This window comes from Chiloscyllium punctatum, chromosome 2 (genome assembly GCF_047496795.1).
Source record: "Chiloscyllium punctatum isolate Juve2018m chromosome 2, sChiPun1.3, whole genome shotgun sequence".
NCBI lineage: Eukaryota > Metazoa > Chordata > Chondrichthyes > Orectolobiformes > Hemiscylliidae > Chiloscyllium > Chiloscyllium punctatum.
The window spans coordinates 38,868,513-38,890,840 of NC_092740.1; the positions used below are offsets into that span (position 1 = coordinate 38,868,513).

Here is a 22,328-nt window from a genome sequence, read left to right on the forward strand (position 1 = left end):
AGGAAAAAGGAAAAGAAATGTTAGGCCAATTTGAAAACAATGGCAGATAGCAAGAAGCAAAGGAAAACATGTGTTTGATCATTCCATAAATGCAGCGTATGAAACAGACAATTAATCAATCATCAATAGTTTGAGGAAGGTAAAAGCTCCATATATTTCATGCATGAATACCTAAAGTAAGCATCAAAAAATTAATCTTGTCCTTATCACTGAGATTAAACATATTGATGTATTGTTAATGTGGCAGCAGAGTTCAGAAAGATGCAGAGGGTCTCTGGTGAATAAAATATTCATGCATGAAATCTTGCATCAATTATGGCAAATATAGTTGACAGAAGATACAAGCTCATTTTGAGCTAGAGTTGTACTTCCCATCATATTGGATTAGGCTTTTGTGTGGCCATTTAGAGTCCGCACCAGATATCTAAAAATTACTGATAATTACTGTTTCTTGGAGAACCTTTTCGCATACCTATCACTTGACTCAGCAGAACACATGGAGCAGCTCAAGGTAGAAGCAGACAGAAGGAACCCCTTACCAACATTACTGAAAGAGATCAAGTGGTATTTTAGGATTAGTTGCTGGTTCATCATTTCAGACAATTAGCTCACTTTATCATATTTTTTGATGTCTTTTATTAGTGTAGCGAGTCTGATGAGAAGAGGACCTTGGTGTTTCACATTTTGCTAACTGTCTTGTAACTGCATTCTGGGCCAGAGGAGAAGGACAAGTAGCTTGGACGACAGCAGAGAATAGGGCTAGAAAACTGCTCAGGGAGGAAGAGAAAGACACAGCAAAGGAGGTCATATTGTCCTTTGTATCAGAAGCATGCTGAACCAAATAGTTGCCATAGGGATTTGACTAGACTTGAAGGATGGTTAATTTCAAGAGACTTTTTGTGATGGTGGCATCCATACCCTATGGGAGAAAGCCACTGTCTGTGCTACTTGTAACGCAGTATTTTGACTTGGATAGCAATATAAAACTGAAATTTTGGATTGGTTGGATTTCTTTTCCAGTTTTTTCTACATGGGAAAGTATTGATCACCATTAATGTGCAGCACATAGTAAGTCCAACTCCCATTTTAGTGGCCTTAATGCCCCAGAACAGATGATAATTCATTAAAAAAATCCAGATCTACATATGATAATGCTAAGTCATTTCTGCTTGAGAGGAATATTTGAGCCCAGTTTAGATTTATTTCTTCACAGGTTTTAGCACTGTATTTGGGACAGAGACAGCGATAAGACCAGGTTCCACCCTGTCATGTGTTTGACCCTCAGTAAGATGCATGGGAAGTATTGCTTTTCAAGTTCTTAAGTGTAATTTTTCACTAACTCTGTATGATCTTATTTGCTCCAATGTAGATGCCAGCAATGTTCCCTCAAAGATGTATGGTCAATGTGGTTGTGCAGCGACCTGGGCTGAAGCAGTGAATGTGGTGGTACAAAAAAAAGGAATTGCAATATTAAAGAAATTGCTTACTCATTCTAAAATAAAAAATGAGAGGGGCACAACGGTTACAAGTTCTGTGAATGATATAAAAGCAGAGCATATTCACAGCCGCAGAAGCTGTGGAAAACATTCACATGGCCTAATGAATTAGGTTGATCATGAAACGTAAAACCAATCCTGCAAGTCCATTCATTTCTGTCATTGGAGACGCAGCTTACTTATAACTTGGTTGCACTTAAAATAGCAGAGAGCTTGCCTCTTACAGATGGGTAAACAAGCTAATGGTAGGACTGGTGAATATTTGCAGCATTAAATTCTTCATGTAGTTGTGTAGGTACTTCTCCAACAAACAGCAGAGACCTCCTGAATTTAACAGACAAATAAAGCAAGGTGGAAGTGAAGTTGGGCCAGAGAAGCTTTGCTAATAGTCTTACCAAAAACGTTTGTGACATGCCAGAATGAACCACAGAAACATTCTCAGTCATTACTTTGGATCACTTTCCACAGGCAGTTGGCTTTCACCAACCTGGCAGTATTCGGATTGCTACCACCCCGACCCGAGTGGATGAATTTCATTACCAGATGACCCGGACACGGTGGAATGTCACACCACAGTTTTTGATTGGGCCCGAAAAGGTGCAGGAACTCTTCCCTCTGATAAATATTGACAAGGTAAACTGGCGTTCGGTTGACTTCATATTAGTCGATCATTTTGCTGACGTATCATTTATTTTCTTTTACCATTTTACCTTGAACTACTTATGTTATGTAAGCAGTTTGGATATTATTGCCAATATTTATAAAAGCTTTGCCTTGAACAGTGTTTTGCAATATATTGTAGAACATCTTCCACTTACCCTTGTAAGTTCTTGTCAAAAGAAATGTGTTAATATTTAATACCGGTGTTAGCTGCATGAGAGTTCATGAGTATCACCCAAACAAGCAGAACTTCCTCTTATAGTCAGTTTTAGTTTGCATGTAAATCTTAAGCAAGTATCAAATGTTTTGGAAGCTAGGCTTGTGTAGCTATTTTTTGTCAAACAAGGCTTTGCTAGTTTATGGAAAAGCACAGCAGGTCAGGCCGCATTCAAGGAGTAGGAGAATCGACATTTCAGGTATGAGCCCTGAAGAAGGGCTTATGCCCGAAACGTCGATTCTCCTGCTCCTTGGATGCTGCCTGACCTGCTGCGCTTTTCCAGCAACACATTTTCAGCTCTGATCTCCAGCATCTGCAGTCCTCACTTTCTCCTTTGCTAGTTTATGTCCATTTAAGTATCTAAAGCTTTCTTGACAGGGTGGATATGGAAATGATGGGGAATTCTAGACCTGTATATATATATATATATATATATATATCTGGGCTATTCTATCAGAGACATTGGGACTCTTTCCTTGAAAGAAGATGGAAGGAAAGTCTTTGAATATTCTTCAGACAGTAATAGATAGATTTTTGGCAAGCAAGGGGATGAAATGTTGTCATGTGTAGCAGGAATGTGGAGTAATCAAGATCAGCCATGATCTTATTGAAGGGTAGAACTAGCTCAAGGGGCTGAGTGGCCGACTCCTGCTCCAAATTGGTATGTTCATGCAAAACAAAGTGGTCCAATAATTTCAGCCACTGGATTGTTGGAGATCACGTGTATGACAGAAGATGCACATCAACACCCTGTGGAAGTGCAAAACGGAACAGACTTTGAACAGACTGAGCAACTCAAAACCCAGGATGCTGTGTCCATCAGCAGCAACTTCATGGTCTGCAATATCCGTCACTCTACCATTACCATCAAGCCAGAATCAACACTGGAGGGTGCAAAGGTAGATGGCTGTGGTTGTTGGAGGTCAATCAGCTCAGCTGTAGGACATCTCGGCAGCAGTTCCTTAGAATAATGTCCTTTGCTATGATATAGGATAAACCGCTCTGCTAATTTAAACCAGCAACACAGAAAAGATTCACCCCGTAAAAATCTGTTAAAATTCGAGAGGGAAAGAACTATCCCAAAAGTAATTATTTAAAGTAAAATTAACAGCTTTATTCCTTAAATCTAACAGAGAATATTAACTAACAACTATTTACAACTCCTTTCTCTTAAACCTATCTTATACCTCCTCCTCCACAATACTAGTCCGATAAAAAATCCCTATTGCGATTTACAAAAGAAACAATCCCTTTTCAAAACCAGTTAACTTTGTCGAGTTTCCTCTTAGATTTTTTTCTGTAGATGTTCTGTCCAGATCGGTTTCTATGTTCTGCTGTACAAACTTCTTCCACAGACAGGTACCTTTATGAGAGCTCTTAATCTAGCAGCCTACATCTGTTGGCCTTTTGGCAGTTCTCCCACTCTCGCTAACTGTTCAAAATGTCTGATATTTATACCCCAAAGCATTGGATTGTTTCATTGATTTTAATATTATCAAAATACTAAATTCAAACTTGATTGGAATTCAGTATCTTGGGGCATAATTTAATCTGGTTGGCCAAATTTAAATCTGTTTTTGTCTCATAGCAATCCAGCTACCGTTGGCTGTTTAGCCAAATGTTACATTTTAAATTTTCCAGTACTCTGTGTGCTTGCTAAGTCTTTGCCAGCCTTTCACCTCTCTTAAAGGTACAGTACACCCACAACATCATAACACCTTGACCCAATCGTTTTCAGTAGCGTCTTCAAAGACCCTCCATCATCACATTGTCTGTAACATAAGACTCCAACAAAATTGTCTCATATTCTTGTCTTTAAAGCATTCCAAGAATGTAAGAGGATTGTGATCCATGTACACAACCGTCTCCGACACATTGTTTGTGACATACACATTAAAATGTTGTAAGGCCGGTGCCAAACTCAATAGTTCTTTCTCGATCATAGAGTATTTCTTCTGGTGGATGTTGAGTTACTTTGTCCCATCATCATCTTCCTGTGGTGGTACAGCTCCAACTCCTATGTCATCAGCATCGATGGCAACTTTAAAAAGGCTTTGAAAAGTTTGGTGTAGCTAAAACTGACGCAGTGGATAATATTGCTTTGAAATGGTCGAATGCCGCCTGGCATCGTTCTGTCCACTGAAACTTTGTGTTCTTCTTCAGCAAATCAGTTAATGGTGTCACTACACTGCTGAAATCTGGAATAAACTTCTGATAGAATCTGCTGAGCCCTAAGACTCGAAGCACCTCTTTCTTCGAAGTTGATCATGGAAATTCCTCGATGGCCTTCGTCTTTGTGTTCCGTGGGGTCAACCTTCCATGACCGATGTTATGTCCCAAGAACGTCACCTCTGCTTTCGCAAATTCAGTTTTGTTTAAGTTTATTACCAGTTTTGCGTCTCATAGTCATTCAAAGAGCACTGCCAACTGTACCATGTGATCTTTCCAGGGCTTACTAAAGATCACTACATCGTCCAAATAGACTGCACAGTTTGTTAATGCAGCCATAACTCTGTTCATAAGCCCTTGGAACGTGGCCGATGCGTTCTTCATTCCAAAAGGCATCACTTTAAACTGATATAGCCCACTTGGGGTTATAAAGGCAGAAATTTCTTTTGCCGGGTCTGATAAAGGTTCCTGCCAGTAACCAAGCATGAAGTCCAACTTAGTGATGTAACTGGCTGTCCGACTTTCTCAATACGATCCACCAATCTAGGAATTGGAAATGAGTCTGAGTTTGTAACAGTATTGACCTTCCAATAAACCACGCAAAATCATTGAGTCCCGTCTGATTTGGGAACTAAGACAATTGGCGAACCCAACTCGCTCTGGCTCGGTTCGATGATGTCCTTGTCGAGCAAGGCCTCCACCTCCATCTGAACCTGTCTGGCTTTGAAAGGATTATTTGGATGCTGCCTGAACTGCTGTGCTCTTCCAGCACCACTAATCCAGAATTTGAAAGGATTAAGCCAATAGGGGTGTTGTTTTATCAGAGCAGTATTCCCTACGTCTACTTCATGTACAAAAACATTAGTCCTCCCCATCTGACTGACATACGTCCTTATACTGCAGTAACAAATCTGTCAACTGCATTCTGTGCTCCTGAGATAGATAGCTTACTAACCTATTCCACTCCTCAAGGACTTCTTCATTTTAAAATCTATTTTGAGGCATATCGAAATCCACATCATCTGGATTTGATTCCTCACTCTGTGGGACAGTTACTAATACCTGTTCCTCCGGTTCTTCCTCTCTAGTATAATATGGTTTCAACATGTTCATACAGGTGGCACGGTGGCACAGTGGTTAGCACTGCTGCCTCACAGCGCCAGAGACCCGGGTTCAATTCCCGCCTCAGGCGACTGACTGTGTGGAGTTTGCACATTCTCCCCGTGTCTGCCCGGGTTTCCTCCCACAGTCCAAAGATGTGCAGGTCAGGTGAATTTTAGTTTATCTGCTGCCTTTGAAAAAGGCCCATCTAGTTAAGGGTATGTGGTCATAGAACCCCTTTTTATGGCTTTTGCCCGAAACATCGATTTCGAAGCTACTTCGATGCTGCCTGAACTGCTGTGCTCTTCCAGCACCACTAATCCAGAATCTGGTTTCCAGCATCTGCAGTCATTGTTTTTACCTCTATATGTCTTTTATTGTCTTGCCTTGCTGTTGCAAGTCTCTTAGCCTTTCAGGACTAAACACTTCTGTCTGACCCTCTGCCTGTTTAGGGTTTTCCTGCACCATTACATCAAAAGGGTGTCTGCTAACTGAACCTCAACTCCTTCATCTTTCTCTTTATTTTTTGCTTTGTGCTATGACTTATGACAGTGTGATCTGGTTACTACACAGTCTGGGAAAATAGCAGGATATTTCTGTTTTTTAATAATATATTTTTGTTAAGAAAAAATAGATTTTTAAATATTACAACAAATACAAAACAATGCAATTCAAAACAGTACAAAAATAGTACAAAACTAAACCCAAATAATAAAAAAATTCCCCAACCCACCCTCCTATACGAATGTATAAACATATATAGAGAAGTATAAAATTTTTAAAAAACCTGAACTAGCTATTGAACTAACTAAATAAATACCTAACAACAAACAAATAAATAGTAATAACTCAGCCCAGCCAAACAAAACACTCATACATTCACAGTTCCTCCTCCCTGGATATTGGACTCATGAAACACAATCGTTACAGCTATATAAAAGCCCTTATTATTGTGGCAGATAAATCTGTGTCCAGGTATTTCAAAAAAGGTTGCCATATCTTGTAAAAATTCTCAGTTTTGTGGTGTACCATATTTGTGAGAAACTCCAGGGGAATATGCTCCATAACAATCTTCCGCCAATCTGACAGGCCTGGGTGGGGGGGTTTCTGATATCCAACCTAGCAAGATATTCTTCCTTGCGCAGAACGTAAGAATATTGAAAAGTTTTTTCTTATGCGAGTCTGCAGGAAATACAATGGGTAGGCCCAAAAGGAGAGAAATAGGATCCTTCTCCATCCCTACACCTAAAATCCTCTCCATTGCACCCACCACAGCGCTCCAATATGTTTGAAGCCTGTCACGACCAAAGACAATGGGTAAGAGTGCCCGTGCAGACCTTGCACTTGGGACATGCTGAAGATACCCCTGGTTTAAATTTTGACAAATGGTCTGGGGCTAAGTGGACCCTGTGGAGAATCTTCAACTGTAAAGCATGGGTCCTATTGCAAATTGATATCTTCCTTGCATTCTCCCAAACATCCTCCCATGCCTCTGAAGAAACTTCAACACCCGGCTCTCTTTCCCACATCTTGCAGAATCAATCAGACTCATCTGAGTTGGCACCCCCCAATTGGTGATATAAAGTACTAACAGAGAGTGTACTCTTACCCCTTAGTACCCCTCTTTCTATGTCGGATTTGTAGGGATCAGTCAAAAGTGTGGTCTTTTTTTGAATAAAATCCCTAACTTGATAAAAACGAGAGGTCTCTATTAGGTAAATCATACTTCCGTACTAACTGATCGAAGGACATCATTACATCTCCCTCAAATAAATCACCCATGCAAGATATACCCCTAGCTGCCCAACATTTAAATCCTGAATCTATCATACCCGATTGAAAACCCGGCATACCCACTAAAGGTGTAAACAAAGATGTTTTGCCAATATTACCTTCCCTCTGCCAAATTGCCCTCCATGCTTTAACAGTATTGATGACTATTGGGTTATGGCAATATTCCCTAACTGTCCTCACCTTGTCCAAAAAAAAAGGAAGGGGGCACCTTGCCTGGGAGGCTTCGATATCTAGCCATATTGAAAGAGGGTCCCCACAAACCCAATCACTCACGTAGGTCAAAAGCGAGCTTAATCGGTAATTTTTAATGTCAAGAAGGTCTACTCCCCCAATCTGTGAGGCAACTGAGTTTGGCTAATTTAATGAAGGGACTGTTTACGGTGCCAGATAAAGGAGCTGAACCAACTGTTCAGTCTCCTGAGTGTTTGTTTATTGAAAATCAGGGGGAGCATCCGTACAGGGTATAGCAAATGACGGAGAATATTCATCTTAATAAGCGCTATCCGACCCAACCATGAGACTGGAAGTGCCTCCCATCTTTGGAGATCTTGTTTAATTTTTTCAAATAATTGAGTAAAATTGGCTTTGAACAGCCAATCCAGAACTGGAGTAATGAATTTGCCCAAATACACAAAACCCCCCTGTGACCACCTAAATGGGAATCTATAGTCACTCTCAAGAGCCAACTCTTTCGTAAGACCACCCATAGGCATAGCCTCAGATTTAGCAAAATTAATCTTATACCCTGAAAAAGCGCCAAACACGTGAATGCACTGTATCAGGCAAGGCACTGAGACTGCTGGATTTGTCAAGAAAATTAGAACATCATCTGCATACAGCGAGATCTTATGTAATTTTGACCCCACTTCTGGAGCTGATATATTGAGATCCCCACGAATGGCCTCTGCCAACGGTTCAATCACCAATGTAAAAAGTAATGGTGAAAGGGGACAGCCCTGCCGGCTGCCCCTAGAAATATTAAAATTGCTTGATCATACCCTGTTGGTAATGACCACAGCGAAAGGTACACTGTAGAGAACCTTTACCCATCTTATGAAAACTTCGCCCAGCCCAAACCGGTCTAGAGTATAGAAAAGGTACGGCCACTCAACTCAGTCAAATGCCTTCTCTGCATCTAAAGAAATCACCAATCCCTGTGTTGACTGCTGTTGGCATGCTTGAATTATGTTAAGCAGCCTCCTAACGTTATTGGAGGATCTGCGACCCTTTATGAAGCCTGACTGTTCCTCTTTAATAATAGAGGGTAACACAGTCTCCAACCTTAATGCAAGAGCCTTGGATAGGATCTTCAAGTCCACATTTAAGAGTGCGATGGGCCTGTATGAAGCACAGTCTTCCGGATCCTTCCCTTTTTTAAGGACAAGTGAAATATGGATCTCTCTCAGAGATGGTGGGAGACAATCATGACTGCATGAATCATTAAACATACTCAGGATCGGGCCTGACAGTATACTTATAAATTCCTTATAGAATTCACTGGGAAGTCCATCAGGACCAGGTGCCTTTCCACTCTGAAGCTGCCTCACAGCTTCCTGCACTTCTTGCTCTGATAATGGGGCATTTAGAAAGGACTGTTGTTTGGGAGTCACACCCAGGAGCTTCAGATCTCTAAAAAAGGATTTCATTTTGGCCTGCCCCTCCTTACAATTCTCAGACTAATATAACTTAGAGTAGAATCTCTGGAACGCCACATTAATCTTTTTAGAATCACATGTTAGGTTCCCAGACCCTTCCCTAATCACTGTAATGGTTTGTGGGGCACTTCTCTTTCTGGCAAGATATGCTAAGTATTTGCCTGGTTTGTCACCATGCTCGTATAACCTTTGTTTTGCAAAAGCCAGCTCCTTCTTTGCCGTCTGCGTGAGCACGGAATTTAGTGCAGACCGCAGCGCCATAATCCTCTGTAGTTTGACCAACGAGGGTCTGTCAAAATAGGCCTTCTCGGCTGCCTTTAACCATGCTTCAAGGAGATGTTGCTCCTCAACCTTCTGCTTCCTACTGGCAGAATATGAAATAACTAACCCCTGGCATAAGCTTTGGCAGTTTCCCAGAGAACAGATGAGCTATCAATCGAACCTATGTTGATGTCTAGGAATGCCCAACATTCCCTAGAGAAATACTCCACAAACTTACTGTCCATGAGAATAAAGGGGTCCATTCACCAGTACCTTGAATCCACTGTAACATCCTTAATCTTAACCGTGAGGTACACTGGAGCATGATCAGAGATGGCAATATTACTAATCGTACAGGATGCTACCAGACCCAGGGTTACCGCAGGGGTCAGAAAAAAATCAATCCTCGTGTGACATCTATGCGGATTGGAGAAAAACATGAAATCCCTACCTGTAGGATGGAGACACCTCCAGACGTCCACCAATCCTAATTCCCCACACAAACCCAATAACTGTTTAGTTTGTGCAGAGGCTATCGAGGGACCTTTAGGCAACCTGTCTACTGTGGGGTCCATGAGGCAATTAAAATCTCCCCCTATAATGATGTGCCGAGACTTGAGATATATCAGTTTAGAAAAAGCATCTACCAAGAATTTAAGAGGATGAGCTGGGGGACAATAAACATTTAAAATGCCATATTCTTCCCCATTTATCAAGGCTTTAAGAATTACAAACCTCCCATATGTGTCTTTAACACATTCCAGCAATTTAAATGAGAGATTTTTCCTAACCAATATAGCCACTCCCCTACTTCTGGTATTAAATGATGAAAAATAAACTCGGTCAAAGCCATTCTGCTGTAATTTCAGATGCTCCTTGTCATCCAAATGTGTCTCTTGTAACAAAGCAATATCCACCTTCTCCTTTCTCAGACTCAAGAGTACCTTCTTCCTCTTAATTGGTGAGTGACTTCCCTTGATATTCCAGGTACACCATTTAATCAAATCATTAGCCATAATCTTCTGCAATTACATTTAAATTCCAGAGAGGAGGAACCCGAACCACAAATTGCTGAGCCTTAGTGTCGCAAGGTCCACCAAATATAAAAACTACATAAACTAAAACCACTACATTTAACAAACATACAAAATTATTAAAAATAAAAAACAACAAAAACTAGAAAACAAACCAACATATAAAGCGCCAATAGTGCTGAGTAGGGGAACTCACCCCCTGCCCGGAAAGGGCACCTACCCATCCCGAACTACCCATAAATAGGCATCTAACTATCTCAACCACCTTCACTTCTCCCAGCTACAGCCGCATCGCAAGCACAAATTAAAAAGAATAAACACCCCATAGAATATCGATATGAATGAAAAAATATTCTTTTATATAAAAAAAGGGGAGTAAATACTGCACCCATCCTTTGGTATGTCCTAACTTAGAAATTTAAAATGTAGATCTTAACCACCGCCAGACATAGTTTGAACCAAATTATTATCAACAGAGGAAAAAAAAGTGGAAAAACAAAGCTCCAACCGGATTTCCTCCATTTCTTTTACAGAATGATAAACGCATACCCAAGCAACAACATTTATACATACATACAATTGTTTAAATTAGGTTAATTTATCCACAAAGTCTCTTGCCTTCTCTGATGTGTCAAAGAGATGCATGGATCCATTAAAGGTGATCCGAAGCACTGCCGGATATCTCAGGGAGTACTGAATCCCAAGCTCCTTCAATCTTCTCTTGACACCATCATACAATTTTCGTTTCTGGATCACCGCCGCTGAAAAGTCCTGAAAAAAACATGATCTTAGACGCTTCGTAAATTAGGGCCTTTGGATCCTTCCCCTGGAGCCTGGAAGCCTTCATGACTCTCTCTTTATCCCAGTAATGATGGAACCGCACCAGGAAAGGACGAGGGTGTTGGCCCAGACCCGACCTCCGTGCTGTGACCCGGTGAGCCCTCTCTATCTTCGATCCTCTCATGCCAGTCTCCAAGTCAAGGAATTTCGGAAGCCAATCTTCAACAAATTCTGCAGGCCGCTCACCTTCCTTACCCTCAGGCAGACCGATGATCCGAGTGTTTTTTCTCCTGCCCCTGTTTTCAAGATCATCCACTTGGTCACACAAATTACGAACCTGTGTCTTCAGGGCTTGGATCTCTTCCTTGAATGAACTGGCATCAGCTTCCACCACTGTGACCCTGTGCTCCACCTCATCCATCCTCTTCTCCAGGTCTCCCAGCTGCTGCTCATGCTTCTGCAGCATGAGAGAGGCTGGAGTCAGTTTCTCTTCAATCTGTTTCACCAACATCTCATGAGATTTCGAGAGCTGGTTCACCAGGCCCTGGAGAGTAATCTGCTCTGAGGCTGCTGCAGGCTGAGCTGCAGGCCCGGCCTCAGATGCTCCTCCTCCCTTTTTAGGCATTTCTGGTCAGCTGAAAATACAGGTAAGTCAATTTTAAATGTTTCTTGAGGCTCCACAATCTTTCCAACACCCCAAGAAATCCTGATGACCTGGGTTGGGCAGGTTGAAGGACCGTCCTGCTCCTGCTGCGATGCGAAGCTCTGCAGTGTGATCTTCTCAGGTTGCCGCTATCATTGATCCCCCCAGGATATTTCTGTTTTAACTCCTCAGTTTCTTGGTCTTCCTTGGGCTTCTCCACAACAAGTGGTGTCACTCCCACCTTGGATCCTGCCAAGTCATTGTCAAGAACAAACTGAATTTCTGGAACTGACACTCTCCCACTGTGACTTCCCCAGTCTTGAGTTGGCACTCCAACCTGATTTTACACAGGAGAAATTTCTGTCCTTCTATCCCACAAATTACCACACTCTTGGGTAACAGATCAGAAAGAGTGCACATTCGCTCATCTCTTATTATCAGCGACTGGTTAGATCCTGTTTCTCTCAAAATTATAACTTCTTGTCCTTCTCCCTCTTCTTTGTAAGTAAACTTTACCCACAGAGGTGAAGTCATTGTAGAGATCAGGTACCAACCACATACCCAGCCCCTGCCTAGGCTGCGCATTCTCCTGTAGCTCCTCAGCTCTTGTTGGAGTCTCCTTTACTACTTTGGTTAAAGCTTTGGCTTAGCTTCTTTTACCACATCTTTTCCCACAATGCCTTTCCTTAACGACCAGCACTGTGACTTTACATGTCCCACCTTCTGGCAGTGAAAATGCCTTTCCCAGTGCCCTTCTGAAACCTTTGGCACTGTAATTTTATGTGTCCCACTCTATTACAATGAAAACACCTGAGGCCTTTTGACCTACTCTTGGGAAATAAGGCAGGGCAGGTGACTGAGGTGTCTGCGGGGGAGCACTTTGGGGCCAGTGACCATAATTCTATTAGTTTTAAAATAGTGATGGAAAAGGACAAACCAGATCTAAAAGTTGAAGTTCCAAATTGGAGGAAGGCTAGTTTTGATGGTATTAGACATGAACATTTAAAAGCTGATTGGGGCAGGCGTTGGCAGGTAAAGGGATGGCTGGAAAATGGGAAGCCTTCAGAAATGAGATAGCGAGAGTCCAGCGACAGTACGTTCCTGTTAGGGTGAAAGGCTGGTGGGTGTAGGGAATGCTGAATGACTAGAGAAACTGTGGGTTTGGTTGCGAAAAAGAAGGAAGCATACGTCAGGTAGAGACAGGTTAAATCGAGTGAATCCTTAAAAGAGCTTAAAAGCAGTAGGAGTAGACTCAAGAGGGAAATCAGGAGGGCAGAAAGGGGTCATGGGATAGTTTTGGCAAATAGGAAGAAGGACAATCCAAAGGGTCTTTACAAATATGTTAAAGACAAAAGGGTAACTAGGGAGAGAATAGGTCCCCTCAAAGATCAGCAAGGCGGCCTTTGTGGGGAGCCACAGGAAATGGGGGAGATCCTAAACAAGTATTTTGCATCAGTGTTTACTGTGGAAAAGGACATGGAAGATACAGAATGCAGGGAAATAGATAAGCCTGACATCGGTGGTCAGCAGGTTGTTGGAGGGAATCCTGAGGGCAGTATTTGGAAAGGCAAGGACTGATTAGGGATAGTCAACATGGCTTTGTGCATGGAAAATCATGTCTCAGCATTTTCATTGAGTTTTTTGAAGAAGAAACAAAGAGGATTGAGGAGGGCAGACCGGTAGACATGATCTATATGGACTTCAGTAAGGCATTCTACAAGGTTCCCCATGGGTGACTGGTTACCAAGGTTAGATCTCACGGAGCTGCCAGAGAAAGTGGTGGAGGCTAGTACAATTGCAACATTTAAGTTGCATTTGGATGGGTATATGAATAGGAAGGGTTTGGAGGGATATGGGCCAGGTGCTGGCAGGCGGGACTAGATTGGGTTGGGATATTTGGTCGGCATGGACAGGTTGGACTGAAGGGAATGTTTCCATGCTGTACATCTGTATGACTCCAAGATTCTATGACCTCCTTTCCACCCTCTTGGGCTTCTTTTCTAACCTGTGATAAACTCATACCAGTGTTCTCTACTCTGTTTCTCAGTGTAGGATCTCCCCTTCTCCCAACTTCTATCTCTCACAGGATGAAATTCTGGCCGGATGCTTGTCTTATGCATCTTCTAGTTCTGCTGCCTTTCTCACTTCCTGAACTTTCTATTCCTCCACATGAATTCTTACTGTCTCTGGAAGTGAGTTTTCAAACTCCTTCAGCAGAATAATCTCTCTTGGAGCCTCAAAGGGCCTACCCATCTTCAAAGCATGCACCCATCTTTCAAAATGACTATGTTTAATTCTTTTGAACTCAGGACAAGTCTGACCTGGTTCCTTTTTTGTGTTTCTGAACCGCTGTCTATATGCTTCTGGTGCCAAATCATAAGCAATTAAAGTAGCCAGATGACCTCTTCCTAATCTCTTGACCTCTCACCTGACAGCGCGGCAAATACCTCGCTAGCTCTGCCTATCAATTTAAACTGAACTAGCATTACCCATAAATCCTTGGACCACTCATCTGCCTAGCCAGTTTTTCAAATGAAATAAAGAAGGCTAAAACATCTTTCTCATCAAAATGTGGCAGAGTTTTGACATATTTGTGTATGTCACTACCTTCTCTTCTAATCTCCATCCTGTTAAGTCACAGCTTCTCAAATTCAAATTGTCTCTCTTTTTACTAAGCTAAGATTCTTCTCTCTCTTTCTTTTTCCTCTCTCTGTTTGTCTCTCTCTTCTCTCCTTCTTCCACTCTTCCTTTCTTCTCTCTCTCTCTCTTCCACTCTCCCTTTCTTCTCTCTCTTTTTCTGAGCTAAGAACCTTGTCTCTCTTTGCTGTATCTCTCTCTCTTCTCTCTCTATTTCTCTTTCGCACTCCCTTTTTTCTAACTCCATTTTTCTCTATCGTAATTTAAGTTTTTCTACCTCTACTGCACTTGTCCATTTCTCAGATACACCTAAGTGTTTGAGTAACTCCCTTACAATTTCAGCTTTACTTTTGTCTCTGGTTAAACCCAAATCTAACTTATTTGCTCATTCTAAAAGTGTGGCCTTTTTCTTTCCTTCTAAACTTTCTTGGCGAATTTGAGAATTACCTTCAAATCCCAGAAACTCTTTAGAAATTTTAAGAGCTATTTCTCTCACTTTTAATTTAATCAATCACAAGTCATCTAACTTGAGCAACTTTTCTCACCTATGTTTTATTTAAAGTGTTTAAATCTGCTGCGCTTTATCATACCTCAAATCTATTCAAATCTGTCTAAACCTATTCACATCACGAATCCGAGACCCAAACTATTGAAATTCCAACAACAAGCCCCCACACTGTTACGCCATGGGGTAAACCCCCCTGCTAATTTAAACCAGCAGTATAGAAATGATTCACCCTTGTGCTATAATCTTTAAAATTTGAGAGGCAAAAAGCTATCCCAAAAGTCACTATTTAAAATAAAAATTAATAACTTTATTCCTTAAGTCTAACAGAGAATATTAACTAACAACTATTTACAACTTTTTTCTCTTATGCCTATCTTTTAGCTCCTCCTCCACAATACCAGTCCGATAAAAAAAGTCCTGATTACAATTTACAAAAATAAGTCACGTTTCAAAACCAGTCAACTTTGCCGAGTTTACTCTTTGGATCTTTTCTGTAGATTCTCTGTCCAGGTCAGTTTCTATGTTCTGCTGTACAAACTTCTTCCACAGGCAGGTACCTTTATGAGAGCTCTTAAACTAGCAGCCTACATCTGTTGGCCTTTTGGCAGTTCTCCCACTCTGGCTAACTGTTCAAAATGTCTGAATGTATACCCCAAAACATTGGAGCATTTCATTGGTTTTAATATTATCAAAATACTAAATTCAAAGTTGATTGAAGTTTGGTATCTTGGGGCATAAATTAATCTGGTTGGCCAAATTTAAATTTGTTTTTGTCTCATAGCAATCCAGCTACTGTTATCTGTTTGGCCAAATGTTACATTTTAAATTTTCCAGTTCTCTGAGTGCTTGTTAAGTCCTTGCCAGCCTTTCAACACTCTTAAAGGTATAGTACACGCACAAGTCATAATACCTTGACCCAATCATCCTCACTTGCGTCATCAATGGCCTTCCCTCCATCATCACATTGGGATATAGGCTGTTGATTACACAATGTTAGCATCGTTCACAGTTCCTCAGATACAGAATGAGTCCTTGTCCATTAGCAACAAGATGTGGACAATATCCAGGCTTGGCCTGATAAGTGCCAAGTAACATTTGTGCCACACAAGTGCTAGACAATGACCACCTCTAACAAGAGATTCTAACCACTGCTTCCTGCTATCCACTCTATCATTCTATTCGCCCTCTCTACCAATAACCTGGAAGTTACAATTCATCAAAAACTGAGGTGGATGAGCCAGATAAAGACAGTGGTGACAAGAGCAGGTTAGAGACTCGGAATACTGCAGCAAGTAACCCACCACATTACTTCTCAAAGTCTTTCCACCATCTATAAGGCATAAATGAGGAGTTAGAGAGAATATTTTCTACTTGTTTGGATGAGTGCAGCTCCAATAACACTCAATAAGCTTGACTTCATTCAGGACAAAGTAGCCTGCTTTAACCTCCCTTCCATCCCCCAACTTCCTTCCCAGCCCCTCCCATTCCCTTCCACTCCTCCCTGACACCTACTGGATTCGTTCCTCCTATTAACCAACCAGGTCGTACTCTCTACATGTCTTCATTTATCTCCACTTCACCACCATGCCCCTGCCACTTTGCTTATCTGAAGTTCCCCCACACCCACCCGAAATGTCAACTTCCCCACCTCCTGATGCTGCCTGGCTTGCGATGTTTTTCCAGCCTCCTGCCTGTCTACTTTGGATTCCAGCATCTGCAGTCCTTTTAGTCTCTCACATCACCACCTTCAGTAATCACTCCCTTCACACAGTTGCCCCAGTAGCTGCAGTTTATTCTATTGACAAGATGCACTACAGTGTCTCCCTAATGACTCCTTTGGCAGCACAATCCAAACCCATGGCCATACTATCTAGAAAGACAAAAGCAACAGATACGTGTGGACATTACTACCTACACGTTCCATTCCATGCCACTCACCATCCTGATTTAGAAATATATCGCTGTTCCTTCTCTGCAGTGATTCAAGGAGGTAGTTCACCACCACTGTCTCCAGGACAATTAGGATGGACAGTAAATGCTGGCTCAGCCAGCAATGCCCACATTCTGGGATTAGATTTTTAAAATTCTGCGCCGGTGACCCATATGGGAATTGACAGTAAAATTACAACTTCCGAAAGGCAGTTTCCTTGCTCCTGTGAGCCTCTGCGAATACGTCTGACTCTAGGTTAGACTTGGAGATGTTAGCCAGTTTCCGTGTACTTTCCTGGATAATTACGGACTGAAGCAAAAACCTATACCGACTCCTGGGTAAGCACAGAACTGATCCCACAACCACAATCCCATCAAGAATAACCTCCTGACCCTTCCCTGACTATTCACTTAACCTGCCAACAATACCCCCTGACTACACTGCCTCTGACAGCTGTCTACTCCCCAGAACTGACTCCATGATAATGGCCTACCATTTCATCCAGCTGCCATCTCACTCATCTGGCACCCTACAACCTCAGCCACCTTTCTCAGTTACCCATGTGCCTTACCCACAGCCATTTGTTCATTCATTCACTCGGCCCATTCAGCTATGCTCTAACATTCAAACTGGGCCTTTAACCTGGTAACATACGACAGTAATTGTTGTAAACGCTGTGGGTGGGGGGTGGTTCTTGTTGCTGCAATCATGCTTCATGAGGGACACAGTGTATTACATTTCCATCATAGCTGCGTTCGATAACTATGACAAGAAATGCATTGTGTCAGAGGAAAGCTGAGAGCAAAATCTAGGGATGATCTCGCACAATATCAGGCAAACTTTCAGTGTTATGATCGGATGGGGGCCTCTAACTGTATTCATGGGAACATGTTTTGCCTTTACACTAAAGACATTTTTGCTGAATTATAAGACAATCCTGTATTTGGGATGGGGTTAATGGCCTTTCCTAGTGGTGAGTGTCAATCCATTCGAATGTAGGTCTCCTGGCAGAGTGTGAGCCCAGCAGTTCCACTCGCTGAGTCTGTTAAAGAGAACGCTGTTTGCATTGTCCTTCTGAATTACATTTTTTTAAAAAAGTATTCCACCTGCTGTAGTGTTTATATCTGAAGCATTTGTCATTGATCTAACTGTGTAACGTATTGTGCTCTAGGTTCTTGCTGGGTTGTATAATCCTGGAGATGGCCACATTGACCCCTATTCTCTCACCATGGCTTTGGCAGCTGGAGCAAGGCAGTATGGAGCTGAGCTGTATTATCCTGTTGCAGTAACAGGACTTTCATCACGGTCTGATGGAACATGGGATGTGGAAACACCAGACGGTATTATTCGTGCAAATCGCATAGTGAACTGTGCAGGTATGGGTCTGTCTGCAATCTTACAAACTATGGTCTTTCAGAGTATTTTGGCATGCATTTATTTGAAATGGCACCATGAGAGAATATGCATGAGACAATTTACTTGTGTTACGTACGTACCTGTGGGTCAGTGATTTTGATACTCATGTCAGGGTGACTTCACCAAGGAGATGAAGTTTCGACAATGTGTTGGCAATCACATTTTCTTGTCCTGCCACATGCACAATTTTCAAAGTGAATTGCATTAACAACAAGCTCCATCTGAACAGTCTAGAATATTTGTCTTTAATCCCTCTGGTGTATGTTCCTGGCAGCCCACACACCAAGGACATTTCTTGGACCCCTGCCTTCCCCTGATATCATAGATTGTCTCATCGGAAGAAGATGAATGCTCTCTCTCTTCTCTTGTAAGTATAACTAGATGCGAAGAATGTCTGTACTCACACTGCGACCGAGAGAGAGAGAGAGAGAGAGAGAGCATTGGATCTTTGTGGATTCACTGTTGTTATGGACCATTTCAAGAAAGTAAACTGAACTCTGACTTTGCTAGTTGTTTTAAGCAGGTGTAGAGTGGATATTCCAGGAGTGATGCAGTTTTAAACAAAACAGTATTTTATTTGCATGATTACTGAATAAAACACAAACAAAAGAGAACAGATCACAGAATAACTTAACCTATCTGAAAACCCAACAGATTATCCCAACTTAATGATGCTGTTCCAAATACTTGCAACAATCCCCATAAACACCCCTTTGGAAAAAAAAGGAAAAATCCAACACAGGGTCTTACAGGAGAGATGTCAGAGAGAGGGAGCATCAGCATGGATCTACTTCTTTGGGTCCAGCAGCTTCACAAGCAACTGCCTATTTTCAGAGAGCAGCCACACTGCTAAAACCAAACCAAACCAGAGAAAAGCTGAGCTGGGAGAACTGGCCACTCCCCTTTCATTGCACAAGTTTTTTTTAAACTTAAAAACTTCCTCAAGTGGATCAACCTCAGACATTTCGGAGACTGTGTTTTTACATTCTGAAAAATAAACCAAGAACAACCTAACCTTTTAAAGGGGCAGCATCATCACACCTCCCCTCTTAAATAAAGACCTATCAATATCCAAAGGTGGCTTCATTTTAAAACCCCTTAATCTTAAATTGTTAGTACTGTACAACACGCATATCTATTATGTTGATAATAATCGTACAAATATGCACTACTACATTTTGTTTCAGTCTGTTTTACTCCTGCCACGGAACGCCTCCTTTTCTGATTCAAGTTTCGACAATGTGTTGGCAATCACGTTTTCTTGTCCTGCCGCATGCACAATTTTCAAAGTGAATTACGGTAACAACAAGCTCCATCTGAACAGTCTGGAATATTTGTTGTTAAATTTCTCCACAACCTTCAATGGATTATGATCAATGTTAATTATTGTTTCAGATACATCACTGGTAACATAAACATTGAAACATTGGAACACTAACACCAAGCTCAAAGTCTCCTTCTCAACTATTGAATATTTCTGTTGATGAATATTCAAATTCCTGGAGAAATGCCCAAAGGTCTTTCAATCTTCTTGTCATCTACCTGTAAGAGCACAGCAGTAACAGGCACATCACTCACATCGATAGGACCTTGAATGGCTTTGCATAATTAGATGTGGCTAATACTGAGGCAGTGGTTAACACAGCTTTCAGACTGTCAAATGCCTTCTGACAGTCCGCTGTCTACTGAAACCTCTTACCTTTCTTTAGCAATTCAGTGAGTGGGCAGCCAAACTGCTAAAATTCGGTACAAGATTTTGATAAAATCCACTTAATCCAAGGAATCATAGAAATGCTCATTTTGTCGATGGTGTGGGAAACTTCCCAATTACCTTTGTTTTTGCATTGTGTGGGACCATTTGTCCATGTCCAGTAACATGGCCCAGGAGGGTGACTTGAGCTTTGGCAAATTCACGTTTAGCCAGGTTTATCTCCAAGCCTGCCTCCCGAAGTCAATTGAACAATTCTGATAAATGTTGCAAATGTTCCTTCCATGTGTGAAATCACCAGGTTATCAACATAAACTACACAATTGGGTAATCCGTAAATAACCTTATTGGTTCATCTCTGAAATGTGGCGGGCGCATTTTTCATACCAAATGGCATGACTTTAAACTGATACAGTCCATTCGGCGTTATGAAAGCCAAAGTTGTCTTTGGTCTTTCGGACAAAGGTGCCTGTCAGTATCCTCTGAGCAAGTCCAACTTGCTTATCCCATCTTTCAACGTAGTCTTCCAAATCGGATATGCGTCAGTCTTTTGTAACAGGATTGACTTTGCGATAGTCCATTGGGTACCATCTGGCTTTGGCACCATGACTATGGGTGAGCTGCAATTACTGTAACTCACTTCAATTGTGTTACCTTGGATCATGCATTCAAAATCCTTTTGAGTCTGCCAACTTTAGAGGGTTATGCCGATAGGGATGTTGCTTTATTGGAACAGCATCTCCTTTATCTACATCATGCGTAATTAGGTTAATAATTCCAAACTTATTTCCACATATCTCCCCATGTGATAGTAATAGCTCTTTCAGGTCATTTTGCTTTTCCTCTGGAAGGTAACTCAATTATTTATCCCAATTTTTGACAACTTTGTCATTGTCCAATTTAATTTGAGGAATGTCCAATTCAGAATCCTCTGGACTTGGTTCTTCCTTCTGTGTTGTAATCAATAACACATTGGCCTCTTGCTTTCCTTCCCTGTCAAAATACCTTTTGAGCATATTCACATGACACATTCTGTGGGATTTCTTCCTGTCTGGAGTCCTTGTCAAATAGTTTACCTCACTCAATTTCCTTTTGACTTGGTAAGGTCCTCTAAACCTTGCTTTTAAAGGTTCACATATGACTGGAAATAATACTAACACCTTATCTCCAATAGCAAAATGGTAAGTTTTTGATTTCTTGTCTGTTTCCTATTTCATTGTATGCTGTGATACTTTTAAATGCTGTCCAGCCAACTCCCCCACTCTATTTAATCACTCCCTAAAATTTAACACCTAGTCCAAACATTGTGGTCTCTGAATTATGAGTTACCAATTTCTCCTTAATCAATTTTAGTGGTCCCCTCACTTCATGCACAAAACCTAATTCTGATCACAAAAAATACAAATGGAATTCCCTTATCCCAATCATCTGAATAGTCCTAACTATAAGCCCTCAACATGGTCTTTAATGTCTGATGCTGCCTTTCTAGTGCTCCCTGTGACCCTGGATGGTATGCAATATATTTGAATTGCTTTATTCCTAAGCTGTCCGCAACTTCTTTGAATAATTTTGATGTGAAGTTTGACCCTTGATCTGATTGTATCTCTATGGGTAGTCTGTATCTTATGAAAAATTTGAGTAATTCCTCTGTAATCCTTTTAGCTGTGATATTGCATAATGAATGGCCTCTGGAAATCTAGTGGACACATCCATTATTGTTAACAAAAACTGATGCCTACATTTTGTTTTAGGTAGGGGTCCGACAAATTCAATTAAGACTCTTGTAAAAGGTTCCTCAAATGCTGGAGTAGGTATTAAAGGTGCGGTTTTTATTACTGCCTGTGGTTTTCCAATTACCTGAAATGTATGACATGTCAGGCAAAATTCAACTACATCCTTGTGCAGTCCAGGCCAGTAATAATGTTTCTGTATTTTAGCTTTGGTTTTTCTTACCTGTAAATGACTGCCTAATGGTAGTTCATGTACAACTCGCAATACCTCCATTCTATAACCCACTGGCAATATGACTTGATGAACTTCTGGCCATTTCTCATCTGCCTGAATATGTGATGGTCTCCATTTCCTCATTAAGACATCATTTCTAAGATAGTAGCACTCAGGGATACATTCGGATTCTTTTTCCATGTATGCCTTTTGATGCAATCACTTTAAATTTTCATCTTCCTGCTGTAACTCAGTTAATTTATCTGAGCTAAAGATGTTTCCTTTGTCATCTATCTGCTCCTGGTTTGTATCAACCATCTTGATCAAACAGGGTTTCTGTTCATTCCACTTCAACTTTCTTATCTGTACTCTTTG

The 22,328-nt window shown here is 41.4% G+C and overlaps 1 protein-coding gene across 2 annotated transcripts in view; it reads left to right on the plus strand.

Annotated features, from left to right (window-relative positions):
* dmgdh (dimethylglycine dehydrogenase) overlaps nt 1-22,328 on the plus strand; it is a 149,639-nt gene that overhangs the window by 7,627 nt on the left and 119,684 nt on the right. For both annotated transcript variants that reach the window (XM_072596204.1, XM_072596197.1), the window contains exons 4-5: nt 1,965-2,129; nt 18,057-18,261. In XM_072596204.1, the coding sequence (XP_072452305.1) occupies nt 1,965-2,129; nt 18,057-18,261 (370 nt within the window). The remainder of the gene's footprint in view (nt 1-1,964; nt 2,130-18,056; nt 18,262-22,328) is intronic.